The sequence below is a fragment of the Pelophylax lessonae genome, assembly GCF_965119305.1.
Source record: "Pelophylax lessonae genome assembly, chromosome: 6".
In the NCBI taxonomy this organism is placed as follows: domain Eukaryota; kingdom Metazoa; phylum Chordata; class Amphibia; order Anura; family Ranidae; genus Pelophylax; species Pelophylax lessonae.
The window spans coordinates 179,608,350-179,629,285 of NC_138773.1; the positions used below are offsets into that span (position 1 = coordinate 179,608,350).

The following is a 20,936-nucleotide window of genomic DNA, read 5'->3' on the forward strand; positions in this document are numbered from 1 at the left end:
ACTCCATCTTGAATTTTTGTACCCTGACAAAAAGATTAAGTGCTCTTAAGTCCAGAATTGGACGCACTTTGCCCTCTTTTCTGGGTATTGTGAAAAGGTTTGAATAGAACCCTTGAAATGCTCTGTCCAAGGAACGTGGACCACCACTCCTTGTTGCATTAAATCCATGACTGCCCCCCGTAAGCTCTTAAGCGATCCGGGGATAGTCGAATATTGGAAAGGAGGAATCGCACTGGGAGAGATTGACATACAATCTTGTAACCTGACCGTATGACCTCGCGAACTATTTGTCCGAGATTCTGGAAAGCCATGGATCCGGAAACCGGCGAAGACGTCCCCCCACCCCAGTTATGGGTGGGGGCGCACCTTCAGGCTTTAGTAGTCTTATCTTCAGGTCTGGAAGAATCAGACTTTTGCTTGCCCGACCTGCGTTCCCTGAAACCTCCAGAAGGAGCTTTGGAGGACTTTGTTTTCTCACCCGTGGACGAAAAAAAATTTCTTATGAGCGGAGAAAGAAGGCCCCCGTCTTTGACGAGGTCCTTTACCCTTAGTACTTTGTGGTAAAAAAGTGCTCTTTCCCCCAGTGAGATCCTTGATGATCTCATCTAAGTTGGCTCTGAATAGACGCTCTCCTAGAAAAGAAGATTAGCAAATGCTTTTTTGGAACCTTGGTCAGCTGACCAACATTTTAGCCACAGTGTATGCCTGAGGACCACTGCTGAAACTGATGCTCGCACCAATAATGGAGTGGCGTCTAACGCCGCGTCACAAACAAACTGTAACCCTTGTATCATCTGTTCCAACAAATCTGATACCGCCTGAGGGACATCTTCTAAGTCCCGGCGTAACCACTTGGTCCATTCAGTTACAGTTTGCGAAACCAGCCCAATAGCAATTATTGGTCTGAAAGCTGATCTAATCAAGGAAAACATGGCGCGAGACATAGCTTCTATCTTGCGATCCACCGGATCCTTAAAAGACGGAGCGTTTCCCAATGGAATGACCGTAGCTTTATTTAATCTAGAAATTGGTGAATCCACCACCGGTGGTACTGTCCATTTCTTAAGGAGGGCTTCCTCAAACGGATAACGCCTAATAATGCGTTTGGAAATAGCAGGAGTGCGTTTTGGCTGACTCCATTCTTCCTTGATCGGATTACCGAAACATTTGGGCAATGGAAATACTTTCGCCACTTTGATGCGTTTTTTAGTACCAAAGGGAATTTCAGTCTCAGCTACTTCCGACGGTGTAACCTGTAATCTTAAGGTTTCTCGGACAGATACAATTAGTGCGTTTACCAACGCTTACTCTCGGGCTATGGCTGATGCCGAAACATCCTCCTCACTGTCTGAAGAGACAGTACCCGAGACACAAATCCCAGATGAGGTACCTGCAATTGCAGGAATAGGCTCAGACTCTGAATCTGAAGTTTCAGATAAAATGGGGGTAGGCGGGGGTCGCTTCCTTGCGCCATGTCCCTGACAAGCCACTTCCACCCGGGATACAAAGGTCTCCATAACTGCTGAAAATGACTCAATAGTAAGCGGGGTGCTGGAGGATCCTGCAGCCCCCTCGAGGGGATCAGGTGGAGATACATGAGTGGCAGGGTCCATGTTAATCCAGGACACTTGCCAGAAAAATGTTTTTTTTTTTTTTTTTAAATAAAACTTTTTTTTTTTTTTATCTGTATCCCACTAGCGCAATAGCGCCCCCCCAGTGTACCTGCTTCTTGACCCCCGTAGAGAGAGAGAGAGAGGGACCCCAAAGGCTCACCACCCGATGCAGAGAAGTTTCCTATCAACTGCAGTCAGCGTTTGTCTTGTGCAGACTGGGAAGTCCTGTGCTAGGTTTCCCGGGTAGAAGGAAGTGGCTCCGCCCCCTGTGTACGCCTTCCGACGTTCCCAGCTGCTCCTCGAGGTTAGCTGGGCCCCTCAAACATGGCCGCCCCCATGCAGGAGACAATAGGCTCCAAAAAAATGGCGGCCGGCGTGACCTGCGGACGCTTGTGTACCTGGTCTACAGCAAAATGGCGGCGGACTGCCGATGTAGCATTCTCAGCACAGCAGCCTGCATGCTCCAAGCTAATGGCGGCTTGTCGGCCTGCGGGAGTCTGACGATCCACTACAGTCAAGGTAGGCTATACCTCCTATGTATGCTATAGTACAGAAGTCAGTTACAAACCAAGCCTGCTGGTTTAGAATGTTAGCTCCCAAACCAAGTCCGCTGCCCACCGAGCACATTATCACTGAGGATATGTGAACTTAACATAGGTTACAAGGGGGACTTTAGTGTCAGAAAGAATCCGACCATGTATAGAGGGGCCCGTATCCCAAAACGCCTCACAGAGAGGAAAGGGAAACATTTACTCACCATACCGGACTGACAGGCACCCTCTCTTCACAGTACCCTTTCCACCGAAGTGGGGGGCTGTCGACCAATCCGGACGCCTTGACTCTCTGGTTCCTGGCGTCCAAGCGAGACGTTTAACTCGCAAGGTCAGTCCCTCCAATGGGACTCTGTCGCGGCCGACCCAGCGCGGAGCTATGGTCTGCACGCGCTCGTAGGCTGAACCGGGGTGACCACTGGATCTCAACATCCAGCCCGTCGCCCGGTCCCGCATACTTACTTGAATGTGTCGCGGCCGACCAAGCGTGATGCTATGGTCTGCGCGAGCTCGTAGGCCGGCTGGGGTGACCACTGGATCTCAACATCCAGCCCGTCGCCCAGATCCGGCGTAATTTGCTTGAAGATCTCACAGGAAAAAAACTGGAGAAACTACCTAAAAAAAAAAAAAATATTTTTTCTAAAAAATCTTGCCAGGACCAAAAAGATCCCAGCAAGGAACTTAGGTCCTTACTCCTGACTAGACAGAAAAAAACTGACATCCTGTAGCAGAGAGAGGGAGGATATACCCTCTGGGACTGCCCCTAGGGTGGAGCCAGAACATTTTTCTTTCTGCCTAGTCCTACTCCTGTGGAGGCAGCATAACCCTATTGATGAGAATCAAAGAGGACTACGTCTGTCAATGAGCGACAGAGAAAAAGAAACAGTAGTTTCAACTTTATTTATGTTGTACAATATTTGTGCAACTGTTTTTACAAGCAAAATACAATACCAAACTAAACTATAAAAGGTGGCGTTGTGTTGAGTAAATAGATATCAAACATGTCGAGTGTAAAAACTGCATGAAGCCAAGACATTGCAAAAAAATAAAAAAACAAAACAAAAAACAAACACCAAAAAGGTAGCCAAAAATCTCCATAACTGATGCTTTAAAAGCCATTACTACTCATCTGTTTAAAGTTAACTGCGAGCACTGCAATCACTGCGACGATACCTCACATGTGTACTGCATCACTCACAGTTTACATGCAAATGCGCACACGATTGCATTTCACGTATGCGTGCGGGGCAAAGTGTTTTTTGTTTTTAATACATTAATATTTTTATTTAACTGGATTGCTATCACAGGGGGTTAACACTAGGCAGGTGACAGGTACTCTTTATGGAGACAATGGGGGTCTTTAGACCCCACTGTGTCCCATGCAATTCAAAGCATGTAACCGAGCACAGATCTGCTCAGTTAGATGCTTCCCTGACTTTATGAGCCAGGGAAATGGCTCTTAAACAGGTAGTGACAAAAACAATCGCTTCTGGTTTCAATCCATGCAGGGAAGATTGAGAAACAGATGTTCTTGATTCTCTTCCTGCACGCCATCCTCAAACCGGTAGATGTGGTCCTAGGCACTCCCACACTTACCTGCACTGTGTAAGTGATCGGCGGCTTTACTGTCGCTGGATCACTTTTCACTTTACAGCTGGGAGCCAGTTGAGGAAAAACAGGCACAAGCTAATGGCGGCTACTGCATTTGTCAGTGTGTGCCTAACCCTTTGGACGTACCGCATAAGTACCGCTGAAGTAGTTAAGTGAAACTAAACCCTCCTAGCCTTTACTAGCCAAGAAAGTTGCCACCTTAGCCTCTGCTTGATTTGCAGTTGTCATGGTGCTGCACGTGATCAGTTACGACACCAGCCATTTGCTGGCCGCATAGTATTTATGGAAGCCTTATTGCTTACATAATTAGTGAGGTTGAAAAAGACATCAGTCCATCCATTTCAACCCATAGTGTGTGTGTGTGTGTGTGTGTGTGTGTGAGAGTGAGTGTGTGAGTGTTTGCTTACCTGCAGGTGATTCCTTGGGTTCAGCTCAATTCCAGTCACCAGAGCAGTATGGCCTTGTAGCACATGAATGCATTCCTGTGTGGAGGTGCTAAAGACTTTAATGAAGTCCCCAGAGACACAGATGAGAAACCTGTAAGAAGAAGAAGAATAAAATGAACACAGCACATAAACTGCTGTTTTTTTAAATGTGCACAGAAACACCCAAAAACTCCTCAGTGTCTGTTAATAAAGGTCTGAAATTCTGGGACTTTTACAACTGTCAATGTTTTTATATTTGTTATACAAATCAAAAGCGATCTCCTCTTGCTGACATCTATACTTGCAATGATATTACACCAAGCGGTTCCTTACCTCCTCTTTTGGAAGTCCCCCCGCTGCACTGCCTACTCCTTCTTCTGAGTATCCCCAGGCAAGCTGTGTACTAAGGGGGCACCTGTGTGGGCATGCTTCTGAGCTGGACTGTGTGCATCCATAGACACACACAGCGCCAGCAAGCCATGCCCCCACTCCCCCCTCACAGGGAGTATGACCAACTAAAATTAATTAACCGCTTGCAGCATATGCTATAGTCGAAAGACAGTTAAAGTGTGGGCTTCCAACACCAAGCTTTCCCTGCAGCGCGCTCTGTGATTGAGGAGTCCTTCAGACTGGACTGATCACAGATTGGGGTAAATTACACTGACCCTTTACCACGTGATCAGCCAATGACAGCTGTTCACAGGATGTAAACACAAGCTGGTTTTCGGCTTTTTGCGGTCAGCGTAAGGAGAGAGTCGGTAACTGGCTTGTGTTAGGGACATGTGCACTGCTCATCAGTGCAGTCCCACCAGTCCGGACAATCAGCACCCACCAGTGTCACCTTATTAGTGCAGACTATCAGCGCCCATCAATGCAGCCTCATCAGCACACATCAGTGAAAGAGAACAAATTACCGGTTTGCTACATTTTTTAACAGAAAAATGAAAAAATGTTTTTTTGTTTTTTTTTTCAAAATTTTCGGTCTTTTTTTGTTTGTTCAGTAAAACACACAAAAAAAAACAAAACAAAAAAAAACAGTGGTGATTAAATACCACAAAAGAAAGCTCTATTTGTGTGAAATAAAATGATAAAAAAAACTTCATATGGGTACAGCAGTGTCACATGACTGCGCAATTGTCATTCAGTGTGACAGCGCTGAAAGCTGAAAATTGGCCTGGGAAGGAAAGGGGTAAAAGTGCCCAAGTAGGCAAGCGGTTAAAGTGTATTTAAAAAAGAAAAAACTGTTTAAAATACCCCTGCGCAAATACTGTGACATTAAAAATTGCAACACCCACTGCTTTATTCTCTAGGGCCTCTGCTACTATATATATATATATATATATATATATATATATATATATATATTGTAAGCTCTAACGAGCAGGGCCCTCTAATTCCTTCTGTATTGAATTGTATTGTAACTGTTTTGCCTTCCCTCATATTGTAAAGCCCTGTGCAAACTGTTGACGCTATATAAATCCTAAATAATAATAATAATAATAATAATAATAATAATAATAATAATGATGATGATTATTATAAAGAATGGGGTTCCAAGTAAATTTCTAGCAGAAAAGACAAGTAGATCTTTCCATATATGTGAGAAGTGTCAGGACCGGCTGAAGTGATTAAACATATTCATACAACATGAAGCACTGGTAAAAATTCCAACACTGTGCACCTGAAAAAGAAACTTTCACCTATCAAAGCAAATAGAAATAGCAATGCAGAACATAAGCCTGGAGTATGAGCTTCCACCTACTTGGCATCAGCAGAGAACACGGCTCTCCGGTCATTAATCCTGCTCCCTCCACACCGAACTACACGAACTTCTTCCTCCTCCATCACTCAGCTGTACAGTCCCAGCACTGCGCACATGTGTCTCCCAGTGAGGACAGGAAGTTACAGACAGCCGGAAACACCATAGAGTACAGGAGGAGAGCGAGAGTCTCCACACAGACATTCCCACGTCTACGTGCTCGTCCCCGCCACTAAAGTGCACACTGCGGAGCTTCTAAGAGACGGATTGTTGGCTTCCAGGCTTGATGTTTGGCCCCCTGCCCTGTCATACTCCTTCTCACACACAGGACCGATGTGCAATGTTATGGAGGAGGCGTGTCAGTTCTTCCTCAGCCCTCATCACTTTTCATCTCATTCATCACTAATAATAAACCTCCAATCAATGTATTTCTACTTATGCAGCATCATTAGGAATAACAATATCTGTGATGATGAAGATATGATGCGGCTGACAGAGAAGGACAGACATTTGCTGTTTAATGATTTTCAATAGAATGGAATGTGCTTGTCCCTTGTATTGTGGAGCAGCAATGCCCACAGATCATTATCATAATATATGACAAATGTCATTATGTCACTAAGTTCTGCTGGAAGTGATATTAGAAGTGAGTATAAACGGTCAGTGTGTTTCTCCACACATTTAAAATATAATAAAGTTTGTGAGACAATAATGTCACTTTCACCATGTTCCAGTGTTATATTTCACCGACACTTTCACTATATCCCAGTATTCTATATTTCACTATATCCCAGTCTTCCATATTTCACTATATCCCAGCATTCCATATTTCACTATATTTCACAATATCCCAGCAATCCATATTTCACTATATCCCAGCATGCCATATTTCACTATATCCCAGCATTCCATATTTCACTATATCCCAGCATTCTATATTTCACTATATCCCAGCATTCCATATTTCACTATATCCCAGCATTCCATATTTCACTATATCCCAGCATTCTATATTTCACTATATCCCAGCATTCCATATTTCACTATATCCCAGCATTCCATATTTCACTATATCCCAGCATTCTATATTTCACTTTATCCCAGTATTCCATATTTCACTATATCCCAGTATTCCATATTTCACTATATCCCAGCATTCCATATTTCACTATATCCCAGCATTCTATATTTCACTATATCCCAGTATTCCATATTTCACTATATCCCAGCATTCCCTATTTCACTATATCCCAGCATTCTATATTTCACTATATCCCAGCATTCTATATTTCACTATATCCCAGTATTCCATATTTCACTATATCCCAGTATTCCATATATCACTATATCCCAGCATTCCATATTTCACTATATCCCAGTATTCCATATTTCACTATATCCCAGTCTTCCATATTTCACTATATCCCAGCATTCTATATTTCACTATATCCCAGTATTCCATATTTCACTATATCCCAGTATTCCATATTTCACTATATCCCAGCATTCCATATTTCACTATATCCCAGCATTCTATATTTCACTATATCCCAGTATTCCATATTTCACTATATCCCAGCATTTCATATTTCACTATATCCCAGTATTCCATATATCACTATATCCCAGCATTCCATATTTCACTATATCCCAGCATTCCATATTTCACTATATCCCAGTATTCCATATATCACTATATCCCAGCATTCCATATTTCACTATATCCCAGTATTCCATATATCACTATATCCCAGCATTCCATATTTCACTATATCCCAGTATTCCATATTTCACTATATCCCAGCATTCTATATTTCACTATATCCCAGTATTCCATATTTCACTATATCCCAGCATTTCATATTTCACTATATCCCAGTATTCCATATATTATACTATATCCCAGTATTCCATACTTCACTATATCCCAGCATTCCATATTTCACTATATCCCAGCATTCCATATTTCACTATATCCCAGTATTCCATATATTATACTATATCCCAGTATTCCATATATCACTATATCCCAGCATTCCATATTTCACTATATCCCAGTATTCCATATATCACTATATCCCAGCATTCCATATTTCACTTTATCCCAGCATTCCATATTTCACTATATCCCAGCATTCCATATTTCACTATATCCCAGCATTCCATATTTCACTATATCCCAGTATTCCATATATTATACTATATCCCAGTATTCCATATATCACTATATCCCAGCATTCCATATTTCACTATATCCCAGTATTCCATATATCACTATATCCCAGCATTCCATATTTCACTTTATCCCAGCATTCCATATTTCACTATATCCCAGCATTCCATATTTCACAATATCCCAGTATTCCATATTTCACTATATCCCAGCATTCCATATTTCACTATATCCCAGCATTCCATATTTCACTATATCCCAGCATTCTATATTTCACTGTATGCCAGCGTTCCATATTTCACTATATCCCAGCTTTCCATATTTCACTATATCCCAGCATTCCATATTTCACTATATCCCAGCATTCTATATTTCACTATATCCCAGCATTCCATATTTCACTATATCCCAGCATTCCATATTTCACTATCTCCCAGCATTCCATATTTCACTATATCCCAGCATTCCATACTTCACTATATCCCAGCATTCCATACTTCACTATATCCCAGCATTCCATATTTCACTATCTCCCAGCATTCCATATTTCACTATATCCCAGCATTCCATATTTCACTTTATCCCAGTATTCCATATTTCACTATATCCCAGCATTCCATATTTCACTTTATCCCAGTATTCCATATTTCACTATATCCCAGTATTCCATATTTCACTATATCCCAGTATTCCATATTTCACTATATCCGATCATTCCATATTTCACTATATCCCAGCATTCCATACTTCACTATATCCCAGCATTCCATATTTCACTATATCCCAGCATTCCATATTTCACTATATCCCAGTAATCCATATTTCACTATATCCCAGCATTCCATATTTCACTATATCCCAGTAATCCATATTTCACTATATCCCAGTAATCCATATTTCACTATATCCCAGTATTCCATATTTCACTATATCCTATCATTCCATATTTCACTATATCCCAGCATTCCATATTTCACTATATCCCAGCATTCCATATTTCACTATATCCCAGCATTCCATATTTCACTATATCCCAGCATTCCATACTTCACTATATCCCAGCATTCCATATTTCACTATATCCCAGCATTCCATACTTCACTATATCCCAGCATTCCATATTTCACTATATCCCAGAGAAAACACACATTACCAGTCCCTGCGCAGATCCTGGAGATTGATTCTCAAGCTGGGGAATCTTGTAATATGGCCAGTGGTGAAACACATGAATGAAGCATGGCAGCTCTCCTAACCCTCCATGGGATATGAGGCAAAGAAGCTGTACAAAAAAACATTGGCCCATCCTTATGCAAGACTCCGCCCTATGTAGAGTACTTCCCACTAAACCTAAGGAAGTTTTTAAACGGGCTAGAAGTGTCCGGAATATTGTGGCACCTAGTCAAATTAAAAACAAGAAACAACGGTCAGTAAATAACATCCCGTTATTCCTAAATATGGTGGGCTCTTATAGATGTAGACTCAAAAGGTGCATGGCCTGTAATTTCATGCACCATGGGAAAAAGCACTTTGTTGGAAAAGATAGGCGGACATTTAATATTCAACAGTTTGTCTGCTGCGGCACACAATTTGTTGTATATGGTCTGCGGTGCCCATGTGGATTATTCTACGTGGGCAGAACGGTGAGGGCTATGAGAACCAGATTTGGTTGAACATCGCCAGTTCATCGAACAAAAGAAAGACAAACATAGTGTTCCCCGCCATTTTTGCCAAGTACATGGGGGCAGCACTGAGGAGTTAGAGTTATTTGGTATTGAAGCCATCCCTATGACATTATCAGAAGGTGAAAGATTTTTGCGTCTATGTATGCGCGAAACGTATTGGATATTTACGCTTACCTCTATGTCCCTCGATGGCTTGAATGAGGAATTGGAGGTTGGCACTTTGATTTAAAACTTTGTTTCTCTTACGTCCTCCGACAGTCGCCGCCTCTTCATATTCGTCACATATGGGGTATTAGACTTTGCTCCGAAGGAGTAGCTAGGCAACAGAATATGTTAACAATAAAGCTTTAACATATCCCACCCTCAAGGGGTGGTCCCCTCAGTCAATACCCTCCTACTTCCTGCAACCATATCTCAGTTTTAATGTCTAGCTTGTCAGGAGTGGCTGGCTCTCTCTGTGCTGGGACTTTTTGTCCCAGACTCTTTCTTCTTTTTAATATTTTGTTTGAGTTTTCTCTCTACCTTTACTTAGCTGTTATTTTTGTCAGCATTAGTTAGTTCTTCGGACGAAGAGGATCATGCGGACTGGGTCTCGGGCTGATCCCCCTGGTCGCAGGTCGTGGGTCAGTGGCTTCCCAGTCTGCCATCGAGCGTTCAGCCAGGTAACGCTCCTGGCACAGTGAACGACCCATCCCTGTTCGGTGCAGGGATGATTGGTGAGGTGGCTACCTCACCGGACGCTGTGCGGTTTCTTAACCGCCATTGTGTGCGTCTTGAATTGCGACTCTCCCTGCCTCATGTGCAGTGGCTTGTTCGCCTGTGCGGGTTCCCCACGCCATGTGAGGTAAGTGTATCTATGTGGGGACCTGTCTGTCTGGGGGGGGTCTCAGTCTGGGACTGTGTAACCTGCCTTTGAATCACACTGCTTGTCTCCCTATCTCTCGGCTGCATGCTGTGGGCTGCAAGGGGGGGGGGGAGCTGTATGACACTGAGTGTGTCAGACTGGGCTGTGTGAGGAGCTGTGTGCTGTGGGGCATGTTTTTAATGGCATGTTGGGGCATATACAGCGATCGCTGCGGCGATCTAACATGTGTCCATATAATGGGATGAAATTGTGTGTGTTTTTATGCACTGTGGAGCGGCGATTTCGGCGCCAAACGACGCCATTTTACCGGCGCCCGCTCCGGCCGCATGGTTTACATGCACGGCGGCCATTTTCTTGTAGCCTCCATAGGCTTACATAGAGCGCCCTGGCAGCATCACTTCCTCTTTCCTGGAAGCACCGATCGAGGCAGCAGCAGCAGCGGAGTCTCCTCAGGTTTTATCCTTCTATTCCTGTGTTCCATTGCCTGTATTCAGTCTGTATATTCCCTGTGGGGGTCTCATTGTGCCTGAGTGTGGTGCGGTGGGCTGCGCTTGCCGCGCTTGCTGAAAGGGGGCAGTTAACCCTTGGTTGTCTGGCATACAGGGGCAATGGATTCTCAGGAGGGCAAGTTTCCCACAGTATTGGTGGAAAGCCAGGGGACCGCTGTTTCCCCCCCAGGGGGGGATTTAGCCACTATTGTGGCTGGCCTTGCTGCCCAGGTGCAAATGCTAGTGGCTGCTCAATCTACTAAACGGCCCAGAGTTGCTCTGTCCTCTGATTCTGAGGGTGAAGGTGATGGGGCTGTTCTGGCAGGGACCCCCCTATCGGGGTCCCGCTCCTCTCTTGATCTAGTGGGGTCTGAGGTAGAGGCTGAAGTTGAGGGGGTTGATAATTCTCCCCCTGGCTCGCCTGAAGAGCTTGCAATCATGGATGAGTTGATTGCTTCCATTAAGCAGACGCTGCGTTTGCAGGACGAGGTGTGTCCCCCAGCTGCCTTGGCGGCGTATGGGACGCAGAGAAAACGCAGGACGCCGCAGGTTTTTCCCTGCAATGCTGATTTTCAGCGCGCTGTTAAGGACCAATGGCGCGATCTGCGCAAGCCTTTTGCGGTTCCGAGTAAATTTAAGCTGCGTTATCCTTTCTCGCCTGCCACTGATGAACGGTGGTGTGTGCCTCCACCAGTGGATCATGCAATTGCGGTTTTGAACAAAGCCACTGCGATCCCTGCAGAGGGATCCCCTGTTTTCCGTGATGCCACGGATAGGAGACTGGAGTCTCTTGCCCGTCATACTTATTCTGTTACGGGTTCTATGCTTAAGGCTCTGTTTGCTTCTCTCATGCCGGCCCAGGCGATCGCAAGTTGGACGCAGATGCTTAGGCGCGTCCTAGTGGCCGATTCGGCCTCGGCGGCGACCCTGGATATGGTGGATCAAATCCACCAGGGTGTCATGTATCTGTGTGATGCGGACCTGGACCTGATTCCGTTGGCTGCACGTGTGCACAGCGTGGCGGTGTTGTCTCGCCGCCTGGTTTGGTTGAAATGTTGGTCGGTGGACCAATCTTCTCGTAAAACCTTAGCCAATCTGCCTTATGATGGGTCTCGCCTTTTTGGGGAGTCCCTGGATGTGTTGATTAAGGGGATTACCGGGGGTAAGAGCACTCTCTTGCCCCATTTCCCCAAGGCTAAGGGGGCTTCTGGGAAGAAGCATGCGAGTTTTCGGCCCCCTCAGGGGTCCTTTCGTGCCTTTCGGCCGCACTACAAGGACAAACCGTTCAAGGGCCAAGGCTCTCAGAAGAAGCCCTGGTCTGGGAAACAGAAGTCCGGCCAATCCGGACCTGCGGCCCATAACAGTTCGGCCTGAAGGGGCGCCCTCACCCAGTTTTGGGGTGGGGGGACGCTTGCTCGGTTTTCTTCAGCCCTGGTTGGCCCGTGTGCGGGACAGATGGGTTCTGGAAATCGTTCGATCTGGTTACAAGATCGAGTTTCTCTCTCGGCCGGAGAGCAGATTTTTTCCCTCAAATCTACAACTGTCTCCAGAGCGCCTGCGGGATCTGCACCTGGCGGTGCGGGACCTGAGGGCTCAGGGAGTGGTGGTTCCGGTGCCTCATCGGGACAGATTTCGGGGGTTTTATTCCAATCTGTTCACCGTGCCCAGGAAGGAGGGCAAGGTTCGTCCGATTCTGGACTTGAAAGCTCTGAACCGCTCTGTGCGGGTTCGCAAGTTCCGCATGGAATCCCTGCGCTCGGTGGTGGCTGCCCTGGTTCCGGGGGAATTCATGGCCTCCATCGATTTGAAGGATGCGTACCTTCACATCCCCATATTCGAGGGTCATCAGAGATACCTTCGATTTGCCATTGCGGAGGATCACTACCAGTTTGTGGCGTTGCCCTTTGGGCTCGCCTCGGCTCCGCGGGTCTTCACCAAGGTGCTTGCACCGGTTCTGGCATTATTGAGGGCCCAGGGCATTTCTGTCCTGGGGTATCTGGACGACATTCTGGTTCGGTCTGCGACCAGACAGGGTCTGGAGAAGGACCTGTCTGTCACAATGCAAACTCTGCAGGAGTTTGGTTGGACGATAAATGTTCCAAAGTCGACACTGAGTCCGTCGGTTCGTCTCCCCTATCTGGGAATGATACTGGACTCGGTGCGGGCGAAGGTCTTCCTGCCGGAAGACAAACTCAGGACTCTTCAGGAGGAAGTCATGTCCCTCAGGGACGTTCCACACTCGTCTCTGCGGACGTGTATGAGATGTCTGGGATTGATGGTCTCGGCCTTCGAGGCGATTCCTTTCGCGCAGTTTCACACGCGGGGTCTCCAAGCGGAGATCCTGTCCAAGTGGGACGGGCGACCTCAATCTCTGGATCTTCAGATCTCGTTGAGTCATCGCACCAGGGAAAACCTTCTGTGGTGGCTCCAGTCCCCGTTGGTGTCCGGGGGCAAGTCGTTTCGTCCGATCTCGTGGACGATAATCACCACGGATGCCAGCCTGTCGGGCTGGGGTGGTGTTCTGGGCGTTCTGTCCGCCCAGGGGACCTGGTCGGAGGGGGAGTCTTCCCTCCCGATCAACATTCTGGAGTTGCGTGCGATAAATCTCTGTCTTCATCGCTGGACGGACCGGCTGCAGGGCTGCCCGGTTCGGGTGCAGACGGACAATGCCACGGCGGTGGCCTACATCAACCACCAAGGGGGCACCAGGAGTGCCCGAGCGGCTCGAGAAGTGGCCGCCATTCTGTCTTGGGCCGAGACTCATGTCCCGGCGATAACGGCGGTTCACATTCCGGGAGTGGAGAACTGGCAGGCGGACTATCTGAGTCGCCAGACCCTGGATCAGGGGGAATGGTCTCTCCACCCGGCTGTCTTCCAGATGTTGTGCGCGAAGTGGGGTCTTCCAGATGTGGACCTATTCGCGTCTCGCCTCAACTACAAGGTGAAGAGGTTCGGGGCAAGGACGCGCGACCCTCGGGCAGACGCGTTGGACGCGTTAGTGGCCCCGTGGCATCAGTACAGGCTGATGTACGCGTTTCCACCGATTCAGTTGCTGTCCAGGTTCCTTCGCAGGTTACACTCGGAACGCAGCACGGTGATTCTTGTGGCACCGGACTGGCCTCGCCGGTCCTGGTACGCAGACCTCGTGAATCTGGCGGTCGACGCCCCTTGGCGTCTGCCTCTTCGAGACGATCTACTGTCTCAAGGACCGATTTACCATCCTGCTTTACAGTCGCTGGCTTTGACGGCCTGGCTGTTGAGACCGAGGTCCTGAAGGAGAAGGGTCTCTCTCCAGAGGTCGTTCATACCTTGATCAACGCGAGGAAGTCTTCCTCGGGGAAGGTTTATACCGTACTTGGAAGGCCTATTTTGCCTGGTGTGAGTCCAGGGGGTTTTCACCCCGCACGTACTCGGTTTCCCGTGTGCTGTCTTTCCTTCAGACGGGTGTCGATCAGCGTTTGGCGCTGGCTACGATAAAGGGTCAGGTGTCTGCGCTGGCCGTTCTGTTTCAACGTCCCGTGGCTTCCAACTCCTTGGTTGGCACTTTTATTCAGGGTGTGCGGCATCTGGTTCCTCCTAGGAGGGATCCTTTGCCTCCTTGGGACTTGAATCTCGTTCTATCTGTGTTACAACGTGCTCCTTTTGAACAGATCAGGGAGATCTCGTTGTCTATGTTGTCCAAAAAGGTCGCCTTTTTGGTGGCGATCACTTCGGCTCGCAGAGTGTCGGAACTGGCGGCTTTGTCCTGCAAGTCTTCGTACCTGGTTGTTCATTTGGATAAGGTGGTCTTGCGACCTAATCCTTCTTTTCTGCCGAAACGAGTTTCGGAATTCCATCTTAACGAGGATATTGTTTTGCCTTCGTTGTGCACGAAGCCTAAACATCCAAAGGAGGTGAGATTGCACTCTCTGGATGTTGTTCGGGCGATAAGGGTTTACCTTAAATCGACTGAGTCCTTTCGTAGGACGGACTCCTTGTTTGTTCTTCCAGAGGGTCCTCGGAAGGGCATGGCGGCTTCGGCCTCTACCATCGCCAAATGGATCAGGCAGACCATTGAACAGGCCTATGCCTTGCAGGGGAAGGTTCCCCCTGTGCCTGTGAAGGCGCACTCTACTAGATCACTGAGTACGTCTTGGGCCTGCCGTCATGGGGCTTCTGTAGCCCAGGTGTGTAAGGCGGCGACTTGGTCGACCGTACACACTTTCACAAAATTCTACAAAGTAGATGTTCAGGCATCGGCGGATGCTTCCTTTGGCCGCAAGGTTCTTAGTGCGGCTGTTCCATAGGGTCCCTTGTTGGGGACTCCTGGCTGTTGGGATAGTTTTTTGTATCCCCTGGGTTTTTTTGTCTTTTCCTGGGTTGTTGCTCCTGTTGAGCACTTATTTTTGCTGTTGCCCAGCTGGTTTCCTTCCTTTGGTAAGGTTCCTTTCTTTGATGTGGAGACTGCGTTGCCTTTCGGCGCGGATGCGTTTCCCACCCCTCATGTTTGCACTGCTTTGGGACGTCCCCATATGTGACGAATATGAAGAGGCGGCGACTGTCGGAGGACGTAAGAGAAAACGGAATTTTTGTAAAATCTTACCTGTAAAATTCCTTTCTCTGAGTCCTCCGACAGTCGCCGCCCCCGCCCCTCTTTTGGGGTTTGAATGTATACTCTACTGCTATTCCACTAAAACTGAGATATGGTTGCAGGAAGTAGGAGGGTATTGACTGAGGGGACCACCCCTTGAGGGTGGGATATGTTAAAGCTTTATTGTTAACATGTTCTGTTGCCTAGCTACTCCTTCGGAGCAAAGTCTAATACCCCATATGTGACGAATATGAAGAGGCGGTGACTGTCGGAGGACTCAGAGAAAGGAATTTTACAGGTAAGATTTTACAAAAATTCCGTTTTTTATGTATGTACCAGTTTATATATTTTACATGTTGTGGGATGGGTGAGGTGAGATGGCGCTGCCTGGTTATATACAAGTGGTGTGGGAAGAAGTTGATCCAATGGTCACAACCTAAAGTGCTAATGTGCTAATTTGAATAGTGGAGTGCAGTCCCCAATATACGGCATGCATGTATATAAGAATATAAAGCAAATTGAAAGAGCACTCTACCCAAAATTGTGTTCAAAGTGATATATGTAATAAATATTTAAGTAAATTGATAAACGGAAACTATATACCAATAAGAGGATAGTGATGGTGTTTTACAAATTTAAAAATCCTTATGTAATCTGGTTGAAAATGTGCTCATAAAACATAAATATAATAAATAAATTAATGTGCAAAAAACCGCGTGACAATGCAAAAAAATTAAAATGGTGATCACACAATTACAGCAATATAGTAATCAAATGAAAAAGTAAGTAGTCCATATAGTGCTAAAACACCAGGAGAAAAAAATGTGATAATCCACCAAAAGATGACAAAGTCTTTTAAACGTGCTATAAAGTGAAACGAAAATATCTCAATCGGTTGGTGGTACTATTTTTTTATAGTATTTATATATATATATACGATTCACTTTTTACATTTTACATAAAGAGATTTTTTGCTTAAAGCATTTTATTATAAAAACATCTGACCAAATTTATAGAATTTTTTAATGATTTTTAATTAATTTAATGTAAATTTTAAACATTTTAATACTCTTAAATATTGTTATTCTCTGGTGCATATCCTTTAAAACATTTTACGTATACATATATATTATCAATTTGATTAATATACTTAATATACTAATTGGCAATATACAATTAGATATATACCAATTCCCCTAGTATATTCTCTGAGCAGGTGCCCTTTCTATTCTATACATTTATCTATTTATATATTATTTTTTGGGGTATTTGATGTCCTCTTATAATATATTATTTCCCTTATATAATAGAGTGCCCTCTATAATATAGTGCCTTTTTACTACACATTAATTCCTTAATGGTAGTCGTGTCATGCGAATCCCACCTTAAATTCCTTTGTGAGTGACATTACATCACGATCCGATTCTTAATTACATCTGTTTGATCCCTGTCTATATGCAAATTTGCGCATCATTCTAAAACATACCATTGCCATTTCCTTTTTTATCCACTGGATGGCACTATTCCCACTTGCAATTTTTTTCGGGAATTTGGTGTCTTCTTAGAATATACTATTTCTCTTATATAATGTAGTGCCTTTTACTTTATAATATAGTGCTGCTTTTTTTATACATATTGATTCCCCAATAGAAGTTGTATCATGCTGATTCCATCTCAAATTCCTTTGTGAGTGGCATTACATCCCGATCCGAGACTAAATTACACCTGTTTGGTCCGCGTTTATATGCAAATTTGCATATCAATTTAAAACACACAGTTGTAATTTTCTTTTTTTACCTCACTGGCTAACATAATACACATTTTTTTCTAAATTTATTTGTAAAGCCTGTTTTCCAGGTTCCCCTTTACAAATAAAAAAATGTTTTATATATACTAATTCAGCCACACATATACTTCCTTCATTTTTCGCTAAGTATGCTTCCGGCACATTTAGCATAAGGTTAATCTGCCTGGTTACAGATGATTCCGTCTTTAGCATTTTTTCAATTGGTTAAACGGTCAGGTTGCCTAGTAACCACTTAACACAAATAGGCAGCGGAAAGGACGCTACTCACGCACCTGATGACATCAGCTCTGACGAAACGCGTCGTGCGCGATTACGTCATTTCCGCCCCACTGCAACGCAGATCCGGTCGCTGACCCGCATAGTGTCCCGAAAGTAGCCGCCAACGAGGGACTCGCGGCCCCTACTGCTTCGGTTACTCGTTTACTGCACAAACTATGTGAGTACCTGATTTTAAACTTATTGAAATAAAGTATTTTAAAAGCGGTACATCACTATATTAGTACTTCTTCTTGTATACCATCACCGTTTGAGGAAGAGAAGCTCCACTACCCAGGTGAATGTGATACCTCCCCCCCCCAAGAGTCCCACACATCAAAGCTGGTGGATAAGAGGATTTTATACCAAGGCTCATTACCCCCGCAGGGGTACATATTTCTGGTGAGTGTGGGAGAAATTGGAGGGGTGCACTGGTTTTTCTCACCTACCACCCAGCACGTAGACCACCCGGAAGACCACCAACCGATTGAGATATTTTGTTTCACTTTATAGCACGTTTAAAAGACTTTGTCATCTTTTGGTGGATTATCACATTTTTTTCTCCTGGTGTTTTAGCACTATATGGAGTACTTACTTTTTTATTTGATTACTATATTGCTGTAATTGTGTGATCACCATTTTAATTTTTTTTGCATTGTCACGCGTTTTTTTGCACATTAATTTATTTATTATATTTATGTTTTATGAGCACATTTTCAACCAGATTACATAAGGATTTTTAAATTTGTAAAACACCATCACTATCCTCTTATTGGTATATAGTTTCCGTTTATCAATTTACTTAAATATTTATTGCATATATCACTTTGAACACAATTTTGGGTAGAGTGCTCTTTCAATTTGCTTTATATTCTTATATTGTGGACTGCACTCCACTATTCAAATTAGCACATTAGCACTTTAGGTTGTTACCATTGGATCAACTTCTTCCCACACCACTTGTATATAACCAGGCAGCGCCATCTCACCTCACCCATCCCACATTTATCGATATAGTCCTTGGACTATATTTTGAGGTTGGCCGCAGCCCTTTTTCCCTGTCCATAAGCGCGGAATTTCTTCCACCCTTCATATTTTACATGCTGTCAGCATATATTTACATCTTCCTCATCTCTTATGGTTTTCTATGCCAGTGTACATATTTGTTGGCATGTGTGTTCCTTTATACGCACCCAGTATCAGTATACGGGAATATTTTGAGATATATATGCGCACATATATGGTGTTAATCTTGTTTTGTTAGTCTAGTCTCCACAGTGTCATGTAGGTTTTTATATATATATATATATATATATATATATACTGTATATATATTTTTTTTTAAGTTTTTATTGTATTATGAACTTATTCACTTTTATTAATTTTTATTAGATATGTACCATTCATGGATATATATGAATGTTTGGATATTATTGCCCCTGATTTCAGTCTCTCTATTGTCATGTCCCTTTAAGAAATAGTGAGGGGAGGAGCCGCTATATTGTTATATAAATGAGGGCAAAGGATCTCTGGGGTGTTGAGACCTGAAGAAGGCGGCCACGCCTCCTAAATATTGTCCTTAGCAACCCCATGCAAGTCATGCTCTGGGTCCCGATTTGGGAGTCTCCCTCTGCTTAACCGCATTGTCAGTTTCTCTGAGCGGGTACAGCATCCGGCTCCTAGAGAGTGTGCGGCGGCGGCTGGACCGTGCGCAGGCGCACCACATCGAGTCTCCTTGAGTAATCTGAGGCGGTTGGCTTAGCCGTACGATACTCACTGATCAGTGCAGGACGAACAGCTGAGCCGCCGAGGCTAGGAGGAGAGAGCCCTGTAAACATCATCGGGGGATATTTATTTCCATGCATGACTTCCTATCTGTTTGTGAGTACCTGTTTTTATGGCTTCTATTAACTTTTAACTTCAAATAAATGGTGTTACACTAGGGAGGTGTGCGCTCTGTTCCTTTATTTTTTGTTCACTATATCCCAGCATTCCATATTTCACTATATCCCAGTGTTCCATATTTCACTATATCCCAGCATTCTATATTTCACTATATCCCAGTATTCCATATTTCACTATCTCCCAGCATTCCATATTTCACTATATCCCAGTCTTCCATATTTCACTATATCCCAGCATTCCATATTTCACTATATCCCAGCATGCCATATTTCACTATATCCCAGCATGCCATATTTCACTATATCCCAGCATTCCATATTTCACTATATCCCAGCATTCTATATTTCACTATATCCCAGCATTCCATATTTCACTATATCCCAGCATTCTATATTTCACTATATCCCAGCATTCCATATTTCACTATATCCCAGTATTCCATGTTTCACTATATCCCAGTATTCCATATTTCACTATATCCCAGCATTCCATATTTCACTATATCCCAGTCTTCCATATTTCACTATATCCCAGCATTCTATATTTCACTATATCCCAGCATTCCATATTTCACTATATCCCAGTCTTCCATATTTCACTATATCCCAGCATTCTATATTTCACTATATCCCAGCATTCCATATTTCACTATATCCCAGCATTCCCTATTTCACTATATCCCAGCATTCCATATTTCACTATATCCCAGTCTTCCATATTTCACTATATCCCAGCATTCTATATTTCACTATATCCCAGCATTCCATATTTCACTATATCCCAGCATTCCATATTTCACTATATCCCAGTCTTCCATATTTCACTATATCCCAGCATGCCATATTTCACTATCTCCCAGCATGCCATACTTCACTATATCCCAGCATTCCATATTTCAATATCAATCTATCCAATGAGTACCCGAGACAGCGGCTGGAGCCGCTGGGCTGGTGCTCGTCGATGGAACGAATGGATGGGTTCAGGTAAGAATAAGGGGACGGGGTCTGGGGGACAGTTGTCGCACCAAAGGTTTTTCACCTTAATGCATATAATGCATAAAGGTGAAAAACCTTGAGACTTTCAAACACCTGTCATTTTTTATTGCTTTCTGTGACCCAGTTAAGGAAGTACATCCCTTCATATTTATCATTATCATTAAAAGTAAAAGAAAATTCCAAATTTTGGGTTGTCCCCAGAAAAGTAATAGAGGGAAAATCTTACAATGGGGACAC

The 20,936-nt window shown here is 44.4% G+C and overlaps 1 protein-coding gene across 1 annotated transcript in view; it reads right to left on the bottom strand.

Annotated features, from left to right (window-relative positions):
- Window positions 1–6,145, bottom strand: part of WDR75 (WD repeat domain 75) — a 108,711-nt gene extending 102,566 nt beyond the window's left edge. The window contains exons 1-2 of the mRNA XM_082260715.1: window positions 5,963–6,145; window positions 4,183–4,312 (exon numbers count right to left, since the gene is read on the bottom strand). Coding sequence (XP_082116841.1) covers window positions 4,183–4,312; window positions 5,963–6,045 — 213 coding nt within the window. The 5' untranslated portion in view covers window positions 6,046–6,145. The remainder of the gene's footprint in view (window positions 1–4,182; window positions 4,313–5,962) is intronic.
- Between the last annotated feature and the right edge of the window lie 14,791 nt (window positions 6,146–20,936).